General features: G+C 43.3%; 1 protein-coding gene across 10 annotated transcripts in view; it reads right to left on the reverse strand.

Moving 5' to 3' along the window:
* WNK1 (WNK lysine deficient protein kinase 1) overlaps window positions 1–12,379 on the reverse strand; it is a 1,135,119-nt gene that overhangs the window by 217,525 nt on the left and 905,215 nt on the right. For 7 of the 10 annotated variants that reach the window (XM_085652260.1, XM_085652255.1, XM_085652259.1 and 4 more), the window contains one exon: window positions 10,709–10,792. The exons of the other annotated variants lie outside the window; for them this stretch is intronic. In XM_085652260.1, the coding sequence (XP_085508386.1) occupies window positions 10,709–10,792 (84 nt within the window). The remainder of the gene's footprint in view (window positions 1–10,708; window positions 10,793–12,379) is intronic. 10 annotated transcript variants of the gene reach the window in all.

Here is a 12,379-nt window from a genome sequence, read left to right on the forward strand (position 1 = left end):
GCTAGCTCCTAACCTCTCTCCCTCCCCTGCACTTCCAGGTCCTTCAGGGGATCCGGATGCCAGCCCGTCTAGGTCTTGGCTTCCGACCCGACCCTCACAGGTCCCTTTGGCGCCTTCTGACTTACAGCCACCTCCTACACCTGACATGTTGGACCCTAATGACATTGTCCATCCTCGATCCTCAGACTGGGTTCCAGCGGACAAGGTTGCGACTTACGTCGCAGAGCATATCCGGCGCCCGCTCGAAAAGGAGGCCCGCAACTGTCTCAGAGCGGAGTGTCCTCGCCCTTCTCTGGACGGCACAGTAGCCCTGACCCCGGATATTGACCCGAGAATGCTAACATTCCTGCAGAAATTTATTCGAGACCCCAAAAAGGGCATCGATAGGTCGTGGCGGGCGTGCCAAGATAAGCTCTTGTACGCCCTGGGGCCCGCCACGAAAATTATTGATATGGCGGAAGAAGCGAAGGCTTTGGGGTCGATGATTTCTCCCGAAACTCTTTCAGGCTGGGCTCAGCGGGTAGTGGTCTTTCTAGGCAACGCCAACTGTGCCCTCTCCACCGAGCGGCGGAGATCCCTTCTAATTAAAATTGACCCAAAACTGGGTGACCTGGCGGATTCCAAAGCAGGGGCGGTTGCCCAAGGGGGCCTTTTTGGAGAGCCCTTCATCAAGGAACTGGGCAAGTTTGTAAACACCTTTACGTCATCGGACAGGGCGCAGTCCACCATTAAAAAAGTGCTCCCTCGGGTTTTTCGAGGGGCCGGTCGAGGTAGGGGCCGCTCGACCGGTCGACAAAATCATCAAGTCAATCAGAGAGGCTCCGGTCAATATCAGGACCAATCGAAATTTGGAAATTTCTACCCCACAAGAGGACGCCGTGGCAAAGGCAGAGGTCACAGGGGAGGAGCATCTAACGCAAACTCTGGTGAGTGTTACCCTTTTTTCCCCCACAAAGCATAGGGGGACGCCTGGCAAGCTGTTACGGGGCATGGTCATCCCTCACTCGCGATGCATGGGTCCTTCAGACGATAAGGGGGTTTCACATAGAATATTGCGGAAATCCTGTTCAAAGGGCTCCCCCGCGCCCTATGCAATTTTCAATTCACGACGCACTCCTGGTGGACGAGGAGGTAAATTCCTTGCTTCGCAAGGGCGCTATCTCTCTCGCGACACTCCACCCGAGGGGTTTCATCAGCAATCTCTTTTTAGTGGACAAGTCCGATGGAGGCAAGCGTCCGGTCATAAACCTCAGCGAGTTCAACGAGTGGTTGGTTTACCGCCATTTCAAAATGGAGGGTATTCACCTCTTGCGGGATGTTCTTCGTCCTCACGACTGGATGGTACGTTTGGACTTGAAGGACGCTTATCTGGTGATTCCTATCTTTCGGCCTCACCGCCGTTTCCTTCAATTCGAGTGGCGTCACCGGGTTTACGAGTTCACGTCCCTCCCTTTCGGGCTGTCTTCCGCACCCTGGTGCTTCACAAAGGTGCTCAAACCAGTGGTGGAATTCCTGAGAGTTCGTGGGGTCAGGCTGATCGTCAATTTAGACGATCTCCTCCTGATGGCGGCCTGCCCCAATCTTTTAGCCGACCATCTACAGATGACAGTGTCCTTGCTCCAGGACCTCAGGTTTGTGATCAATGGGAAGAAGTCCCTTCTCCAGCCGGCTCAGTCCGTTACCTTCTTGGGGTTCGTCATCGACTCCAGGGTCTCTACTCTAAGCCTGCCGTCCAGGAAACTTGCGAAGATCCGCCACGAGTTGCGTCGCGTTTTAGCTCAACAGCGCGTCTCACTGCGCCAGCTGGCCCGGGTTGTAGGTCTTCTGTCTGCCTCTATCCAGGCGATTTTTCCGGGTCCGCTCCACTACAGGGCCCTACAGCGTCTCAAGGCGTACTTCCTGCGGAAAGGGTATTCGTACTCCCACAAGATCAGTCTATCCGACGAGGCTCGGAGCGAAATCCAGTGGTGGTTAACACACATGGAGACGTGGAACGGCAGAGCAATCTTCGGTTCCGTCCCGGATTTGATCATCGAATCAGACGCCAGCAGGCTTGGTTGGGGCGCCTGCTGCGGGGATCTTTCCATGGGAGGCTTGTGGTCTCCCGCAGAACAAAAATTACATATAAACTGTCTCGAGCTTCTGGCCGGCTCGTTTGCAGTGAAATGTTGGACCAGAGACTCAGTACAGTCTTGCGTACTTTTGAAAATGGACAACGTGTCGGCTGTCCGGTATATCAACCACCTCGGAGGCACCAAGTCGAAAGCTCTCTCCGATCTGGCGGCGAGCTTCTGGCAGTATTGCCTGGACAGTCAGGTATCGGTCACAGCGGAGTATCTTCCGGGCCGGGACAACGTGGAGGCCGATTATCAATCATGTCACTTCCGCGACTCCAGCCTCTGGAAGTTGGATCATTTGGTGTTTGCCTCCCTCAGCCAGCTTTGGGGTCCGTTCACGGTGGATCTATTTGCATCTCGCCTGGACCACCAGCTTCTGAGATTTTTCAGCTGGAAGCCCGACCCTCGGGCAGCGGCCACGGATGCGTTTCTCCAAGACTGGAGCGTGGATCGGGGCTATGCGTTCCCTCCGTTTGCTATGATTACCCGGACAACGGCTCAAGTCCGCAGGCAGCGGGCAGATTTAGTGCTCATCCCACCTCTGTGGAGGTCTCAAGTGTGGTTTCCAGTTCTTCTGGAACTTTCCTGGGATTTTCCAATCCTACTCCCCCGGTTTCCGGATCTCCTCAAGGATCCGTACGGCAATCCTCATCCTCTAGTGTCAGCGAACTCGCTGTGGCTCATGGCGTGGAAGATTTCCGGGGTAGATGATCTCTTGCCGTAGAGTGTCGTCGGATGTGCACGCACTCGATATCTCGGGTCGAATGTTCACTCCGGATGGGGTGGCGTTTACCCTTTCTCGCCGGACAAAGTGCAATACAAGAGTTGTCTCTTACCCGGCCTTCGCGGATTCTCCAAAGCTCTGTGTGGTCCGTTGCCTCAAGGCCTACGAGGAGATGACGGAGGAGTATCGTCCTCCGGGAGAGCGTCAGCTGCTCATTGCGCTCCGGAAACCCTTTAAGGCTGTTTCCTCCCCCACCATCGCGCTTTGGGTGCGTTGGGTGATGCAGGAGGCGGGTATTAGCCTCCGGCATTTTGGGGCGCATTCCGCGAGAGGAGCTATGGCCTCGAAGGCGTTTGGTCTGGGTGCCCGCTTGGAGGATATCCTCAATGCGGCAGACAGGTCCTCGGATTCCACCTTCAAGAGGTTTTACTTCAAGCCAATTCTCAATATGGTTCAACTGGTTGTGGGCAAGCTTTAAACCAGCATAATCCTCGCCTCCAGTCCTGACATAGAATGAAAATTTTCCTAGCTATCGTAACGGAAAGTTTCAATTCTATTAAGGACTCGGAGGCGAGGATTATCCCGTCCTGTGTTCTCAGAGGAGATCCCTCCCCGGATTGCAGTAAGTAAATTCTTTCCTTCATGTTTATGCCGAAGGAAGTAGTGCTTGATGATATGTTCTAACTACCTTTCCGTTGGTTTGCTTTGCTGGATTGCTACCTAGGATTGTGTTTTCCCCTTGGTAATACTGCCTTGTTTGTTGCAGGTTCGGATACCCACAAACAGGACTCCTGAAGTGGAGTACTGGGCTGTCTTCGCGCTCCGAAAGAGGAGATCTGGACACTAACAAGGGACTATCAGTAACTGGAGAGGGTCTGATTGGACACTTTTCGTCTCTTTTGATTGGTTGTTGACACAGTGTTGTTGACTACTTTTTTTCTCTATGGTTCATGGGAAACGTAGTCTTTGTTGTTCTTTCTTTGCTGCTGTATGAATAAAGTGGAGAAAGAAGGCATAATCCTCGCCTCCGAGTCCTTAATAGAATTGAACCTTTCCGTTACGATAGCTAGGAACATTTTCATTGTTAGGCGAATGGAATTTCCAGAATGGCAAGATATAATCGCTTGGCGACAAGTTGTCACCCCATTTTCCTTAAAGATGGATTTTAGCAATGTTTGCTTCTCCTGTCAGGGGCAAATAGATATAATATGTAGCAACGTTTCATCATGAAAACCACACAGTCTACAACTATATGTTGATCAATTTTGTAACCATCTTGGAGTTCCATCCTTTGTTGGATAACGGCAAAATCTTAGCGTGAGAAGTTTGTCCCTTATATGTAGTTTTAAGTAGGAGCTTAAGTATGGTTGGGGCTCAATTTTGTTATACTAGTTGATGACCGACCAAGCATGCTTTGAAGAAAAAAACAAAATTAGGATCTCTTCCTTTTCTAATAGGAAGGATAAAAAATTGTTGATTAATCGGTTTAAAATCAATTTTATTTCTATCCAAATGCTCAAAAGTCTGGGACTCAGTTAAATAAGATCTCCAAACACTTGCACAATCATATTTTGTTACTTCATGCCAGCACAGACTTGCAACATTTAAAAAAAGCAGTTTGCCTCACTACGGTTTGGGTTGTCAGGCCAAATTCCAGTCTGACATTAGCTTGCCCGGCATTTCTCGGGATTCTAAAAATAGATTTAAACACTTTTATTTATAGGCTGTCGAGGGTTTTAGAGCCTTACCCTGAAAGATTTGACCCATAAGCTTAGGAGGAGGGGATCAACTTTGCCTTTATTACCTTAAGTAAATGCTCATGAGCAGGACAAAAAAGCTTATCTCGCAGTGTTTTAAAAGCAAATGAAGTGCGGTGGCTTTAGCCTTTAAGTTGGTGCAATTATATTTAAAAGACACTTTCATCAAACGTGATTCCTATATACAAACATTTTACTGATTCAATTGCTAACCCTTTAATTTTTAAAACTCATCAAATTTAGCAATCCTATTGTCATAATTTTTGTTTTTTATATTCATTTACAAATCATTAGCTAAAAAATAAATTCTTGAATGACTATCAATCTCAGTAGACCTATAGCAGTGTGGCTTAGCAATATAGTGTCATCGGCATACTGCAAGTATTTTATGTTGTAACCTGCAAAGTTAGGGGAGTGAACAATGGCATTTTGCAAATAGAGTGGTAAATCGGCCATGAAAAGATTAAAAAGACATGGGTGCGAGTGGTGTGGTTGCCATCCCTCAATTTTACCTGGACCTACGTATTTGAGTATAACAATATGATCATATCTAATTGCTGTTTAAGTATACCCCATGCTGATAACTTTGAGCAGAGCAAGTTGTGGGGAACAGAGTCAAAGGCAGCTTTCAAATCTACAAAACAAATGTGTAATTATTGATTTTTGCATCTTGCTCTCTCCACCATCAGTGTGAGTGACAGTAGATTCGTAATTGTTGACTGTCCCCTACGGAAACCAGTTTGGAAAATTGGTATGATATTTCTTATCGTAGCCCACTCTTCCAAGTCCTTAAGTAGACATGTAGAAAACATTTTGCCACCTTTGTAGATTGGCTGTATTTTACTTCTTTGTCAAGATTCCGGGATCAATTTAGATGTTATGACGTCTTTGAACAGTGGGGTTAGGATTTCTGACCACAGATCTATTCTAGCTTTGAAAACGGCACTGGGAATCCAGTTTGGGTCTGGCGCTCCATTTGACCTGATCCTACTTATAGCTGCTGTTACCGTTTCCTTTTGTAATAACTATTACTAAAGGTCGTTTTTCATGAGAATAATCTATTCCTTTATACCCGCTGCTTGTGCTGGTTAAATGGGAGGACAAACACGGTTCGGTGTAGAGTTCTGTATCATTGACTTGAGAAGCCCCGTACAGTTTTGAGATGAAGGATGCCCAATCAGATTCAGAAATATTGGCTCTATTTGCTCTCCTGTTGCTATAGTCAAGATTGTTAATAGTTCCCAGAATGCTTTTAAGTTGTAGGTTTTGCATTCGTAATGCAACTTAGTCAATGCGCCCCTTTTGCCTTCCAAATATTTTTATATACTCTTCTCAAGCGTTTTAATGAACCCCATTGAAAGAACTTAAAAGCATAGTTTGTTTGTTTGTAAATAGCCCTTGATGCTTTGTTAAGTGCCTTCTTTTGGAGATATAGCCTGTGAGTCTACCATCTGGTTTTAGCTGGCCTTGTCTATTAACCAGGAACAAAAAAAGAGCCAGATTTCCACCATGGATTTCCCATATCGGCCCTCAAAAAAGTGTTGATTCTCTTGTAAGTTATAAAAAGGCCATGATCTCAGTTTGTTTTGATGAGTGCCATGTCACCCTACTTAAATTATAAGCAGTTGGCCCAGATTTGAGGATTCTTGACTTTGGTTGATAGTCGACTCATAGGGACAGTATCATAGTTTGAGGGTTATGATCACTTTCCACTCTAGAGACAACTGGATACCCCATGAATCCAGAGGCCAATTCCTTTAAGATAATAGTGTAATCAATGGTAGAATGTTGCCATGAATTCTTAAATGTTGGTACACTTACGGTGTTATGCTGAAAGTCCTCCTGTAGCAACATAACATCGTATTTTTGTAGTCTGGAACAGCAAATTTGAATTGAGGCTCTACTTGATTTATCTGAAAGGGTCTTGGAAAACAGATGCATATTAAAATCAACCAAAATGTTAGACTAGTCGCGGGTTATTGACAAGTCAGAGTTTTAATTATTGCCCATAAAACAGTCAGCAGAGTCGTCTTGACTGAACCTTTTATGCTTAGATATACATTTCGAAAAATAATCAGCATTTGGGAGTCTATTTTGATGCATAATAGCCAAGTTAAGTGAAAATTAATTTCGTGATGCTCGGTATCTAGATCCAATGACACAGATAGAAAGCCCACCTTTCGCTCAGCCATAGGAAGATGAGCGGGCTGCAAAATGAGCATACTCTTGATAATCAATAATGGCCTCATTTCACATTTTCCATGCTTCTTGAAACATGAAAACTTTAAAATTCTGTATGAAAGTTACATTGTCATGATCTTATAGCAGTCTGGTGAGGCCATGTCCATGAGCAAATATTAAGAAATGTTTTCGCACTGCCCGAACAGTTCAACCTTCTATCATTCCCTTCAGATTTCCCTTTAGTAAGAATTTTCGGAAGCAAGCCCAGTAATTAGTTAAAATCAGATTTTTCTGTATTTCTTCACACATGCATGAGCCTGTGCAACCTGTGATTTTAATACCAAAAGATAATGCGAGTTTGAATAATGGACAAATTGCTCCTTTTAGGACATTAGTAAACCCTTAGCGATTTCCGGTTGTCATAGGAATTGTCTGAGCGTTTGTATTTGTGACTGGCTTGGGAATCAATAGGGTTGGATAATGACTATCATTGAATTTCCGTATTTCAATCCCTCAATTCTTAAATTGCGAACAGTTTTGTAGATGTTTAGTCACGGTCTCCTCACTATGCCATATAGTACTGGTTATTTCTTGCGTGGAAATAGAGGGGTCCTGTTTGAATTAAACAGATTCTAAAGCATCTGGAGTTAGATTGCGGAGCTTTGGGATTGAGGTCAGTAATTTTAGTATGTTACTGCGATTTAGTATGTTGTGTGTTCCCCTTGAGACGTCCTGGGGAATGAACAAGAGTTTTGTGGTAGGGCAGGACACCTATCCATATTAGTTGATGAATTCTTCATGTTATGATTAAAAGATGGTGGTAATGTTTTGCTTTGTGGAGCAGTTAAACTAATATGCGATCCTTTCCAGAGGTATCTTTTTGTGTTTGCCCTGGATTTTTCCCAGACTGGGAAGTGGAAGGTAACATAACATTTGTCAATTTGTTTCGATGAGGATCTAATATATTGCTGCGCATTCCATTGTTATGTTATGTTAGGCTGGTTGCCCTTATCCAACAAGAATAACTGTGAATCAATGTATACTTGTGAAACCCTTGTCTGATGTTTTGTCCAGACACATGGCAAGTTGGGGCTTCACCGCAATGAGTTGTGATAAACTGACTGGGAGCATCTTCAGGGAAGAATGGCACATCTTGTCTGCTTAGTGTTGTGGTCTGCCCTTTATCCCCTACTTTCACCTCACACATAGATGTTATGGATGATTTGAAGAGCAGGTAATTTTCCTTAGGTTTGTAGGATGTACTTGCATTGGTTGTTGTTTTTATTTTGTTTGTTCTGTTGTGTACTTTTCTTTGACTCATACTTGCTCTTCTGGTTAGCCCTACTATTTATGAATTGGAGCATAAGTCTGTATTGTTTATTACTTGAATGTCTTCACCGTCTTGTGCTGATCTTAATCGTGTGGCTTCATTCTCTTTGGTAACCTCCAGAAGGTCCTATAAAGCACATGGTATATTTCCTTGTCAAGGAGACTTTATCCTTCATCTTTCTTAATGGATCGTCTATCTATTTGTTGCTGATCTTTATGCATTTGAGGTCCATTGGCGTTTACTCCCTCAATCCCTATCCCAGTCACATCTAATCATCTAATGTTTTTACTTGCTTGGGTGGTTGTGCTGTTAGTCACTGGACGTCATGGCACTGATAGTGATCTGTTATGTTTGAGGACCCCTTTTTGCTCTGCGCTGACATATGCCTGACCTCATCTAATAGGGATCCAACTATGCATGTTAGATTTGAAATTTTATCTATGATATGGGCGCAGGTGCAAGTGATAGTTTGGTTATCTGTATGAGATTGCACCCTTACTACTAAGTTTGTCAAGTTAACTAACTTGGAGTTGGTCCCAGCTACATACAGGGCAAGGGTATTCCGCAATTCCACTTCTATATTCAAATTATCTGAATGATAATTGAGGGTATTGGCTATAGCATTCATGGTGTGAAGCAAACTGTCCCATATTCCTATTGAGGCTCTGTTTGGGCTTCTGTAGATATTGCTCCTTCAAAAAAGTTGTCGTCATATTTAGCTAGAAGGGATAGGTCAGCTAAGTGGTTTGGTCACAGAATCTGCGTTCTCTACCTTACTTTGCCCCCTTGTAGTGGGTGCACACTCAATATCAATTATCTCCTGGATTAGAGTTGGTTTCAGGTTAGGATTGATTCTTCCTGTTACTGCTATTGGACTTAATGTATCTATGTCAATTCTAGTTTTTAGTTCATTAGGGCTTGAATTTGCTTAGTTTCATATGTTGAGGTTTTTGGACCCTATTGCTATTGAACAGTTCTGATTTGGGTGCTCATATGGGGGGGGGGGGGGGGGGGGGGGAGGACAGAAATACCTTGTCACCATTATTTGAGGCAATACCAGATGATAACTTAATCACTATGTTGTTAAATGTATTGCTAATGGAAAAGTGCTAGAGAGGGTATACCTAGAAAACGTGGAACAGCCAATGTTTTATGTAGAGTGCCATAAAGAATACCTCCATAATTAGGATCTTTACAAACCATTGAAAAATGCTTAGACTTGTCTTATTGTTCTCTTTGCACTACAGATCTTAGGGAGTGTGATTAGCAAACTTAAATTGGAGGCATCAGAGATCTACAGGTTTCGTAGGGTGTAAGTGTGGGTCTGCCATCTGGCTTTAGGAGGCTCTCCCACCTCACCACTAGCTGAAAGTCAACAAGATTAGAAAATGAAAAGTTTGAAGTTACCATACTAATGAAATCACAGTGGGTAATATACCTCTGAGACAATTCCTCAGTAAGATGGGAAAGCAAGAGTTCTAAATTCCCTGTACGGAGATTATTATCAGTTGTCCATTTGGACTGGCCACTAGCACAAGGCCTGCTGAACGCTAGGTCTGGATTCGTATTACTTAAAAGAGTTAGACAGAGATTTACAGACCAAGAGGTAAGCTGGTCCCACATGGCTGGAAAGTTGCGTTCCTGTGGGGGAGTCAACCTAAAGACTTAAAAGTGGCAGACTTCTGAGAACTTGGTTCATAAACTAACTTAAGCCTAAAATGACAGCCGTGAGGAGACCAACACCTCAAAAGCAGTTTCCTTCCCGAAACAATAAGAGAACTAGGAGAACATTCCCGGACATCACTAACTCCATAGTGCCCAAACAAGGAGGGAAGGTGCCCTGCAAATGGAAGGCCGCTGGAGGAATGTCAAGCCCCTTGGAACATGCCTCAAGTGAGTCAGTTGGGATGAAAGACTCTCTATACATCATGCCTTTGAGAACACACGTGCAGGATGGTCTTCCTGGCAAGAAAACCTATCAAAAATAAATCAGGATAAACTGCAAACTCTGTGCAAATGAATCCAACTTCCACAGAGTTATGGGGAGGGCTGGAAATAAGAAATCCATGCTGTGCAATGGTGCCTGACTGGACATTCCATTATGATGGAGGACAGGGAACTGAATACATCGGATAAGCAGAACGTTATTTCCTGGTGATTTTGTCATCTCTTATTCTTAGCACTTTGGTATGTGTGAACTTAGTGCTGCAAGAACAGTCATATGCTGGCGCTTCCATTAACTTACAATGCAGATATCAATGACCCTGCCTTCATGGTTCTTAAGGGTACTACTAATGTCTCACTAAGTCAAAACAAAAAACAAAAATATCAAAAATAACTTGAAATACGTTTGCCAGAACGTGGCTTTTTAAAGATAATAGATACCAGTAAGTATTAAAACATACAATAGTAGAAGTGTTGAAAACTGTGAAACTATTTTTACCTATTAACTGGGGAGTCTATTACTGGTTCAGATCACAAACATTTGATTTAAACAAAGAATGAAAGCTAAAGATCATGCACAGGAGATTATTTTATCATGCCATTTGACAGAAAAAGAGCAGAAATAAAGAACAAGCAAAGAGACGGCATGCTGCACCTGAGTTAGTGAAGGTCCTGGTAGGGGCAACTGCTGTTCAGAAGTTGGGGTGCAAGATGGACCTTCGGCCCCAAGTGGAAGCACCTACAGGCAATGAATGGGAAAGGTAAGACCATAAGTGCTATGAAATATTAAGGCACTTTTATTAGAAATCAAATCTTTCCTCATTCAAATGAATCACGAGAAACATGCAAAGAAGTACTTTAATGTTAATTAGGTGAGCGTACTGGAAAAGTGCCAAAATATCTGCTTATCTGTTATAAATGAATGACTCATGCAGAACTGCCTGTTTCTTTTTTGCACTTCCATCTATTTTATCTCCATTTAAATGGAACACCCCTTGGCCACCGATTCACAGTAAAATTTCATAAAATATATATATATATAAAAAATACATAAAATGGTAGAATAATAATTACATTTTTCTTCAAGCAACTACTCCATCTACATTTGTAAAAAGAAGCCAAAATCGTCAGAGTATTAAAGGGGAAACTTGGTTCTGTGCAGCATATAAAACATGCCATTAACAATGTGTCTTTAGTTCCATGCGGGAAGAATGTTACTATTATGATAGTGAAGGTTAAAAAGCATAGTGTGGAGAAAAAAAATCTATCATTGTAGGCTTATGTCAAGCATTTCTGCTAAACCTTTGCATGTTATTAATTTTAGATCCTTGGTTTCAACAGGACCATAAAATGGGATCCAACGACAAAGATTGCAGGATTACAATTGAAGTGAAAAACATGAGCAACGTAAAAACTCCTAATCAACTGCTGCCAAATGAAAGGGTTTTTATGCTTTACATAATTAACCCATCAGTGTAGTAAATGAAAGGCTCCACACTATAGTTCACTATAGCATTATTATCACAAAGGCCTTTTCACATTATCAAGTAACGGAACTCAGAGTTGTACAAAGTTCAAAACGTTACCTTTTGGGTGGCTCCAATTCTCATAGGGCTCTCTCCTACTATCAGCTTGTGAGGTTCTTTCCACCATCTGCACAATCGATACATTGTTCAGCTGCCACTGTGCAGTCTGCCTACTTGTACAGGGACTTCACATTATTGATCCTATCTTAAATATTTCTGTGCCAAATACTTTCAATCAAACAGACCCCAAGATATAAAAAAAAACACTGCTATGTACAGCTAAGTAGAGCACCTCGGATCACACAGTTAGGATGGCATCATTCTCAAACAGCAATAAAGTCAAGTATACACAACACCCGAGCACCTACCACAAAGCATCCCACTTAATCCAAAGCAGTTAGGAGTTTAGAAAGGCCCAGTGTTAAACAACTATCCTTCCATATAACCATACAGAACACCAAAGGCTTAACAGACAGTATTTGTTTCTCTTGGACTTTACTAAACATAACCATAACCCTCCAACAGCACTAAGCAGGACTAGAATGTCCCAACAACAACTCAAAAATACTATACAAACTGGTGAACCCATACTGCAGCACAAAACACAGCTCGTACAGCAGAAAATACTAGAAGCATTAAGAAATCCCTCTCACAATCAAAGTGACAAAGGCCAGTCCATGGCAATGATACTCTTCAATTGCACTGAACACACGTGTGACTTGCTACTTAAATAGGCACACTGTTAGTTTTTTGGCAGGGTACAGTGTTCTTCCTCATCCACCACAGAGAGAAAGGGCAAC

Source organism: Triturus cristatus, chromosome 4_1 (assembly GCF_964204655.1).
Source record: "Triturus cristatus chromosome 4_1, aTriCri1.1, whole genome shotgun sequence".
NCBI classification, from domain to species: domain Eukaryota; kingdom Metazoa; phylum Chordata; class Amphibia; order Caudata; family Salamandridae; genus Triturus; species Triturus cristatus.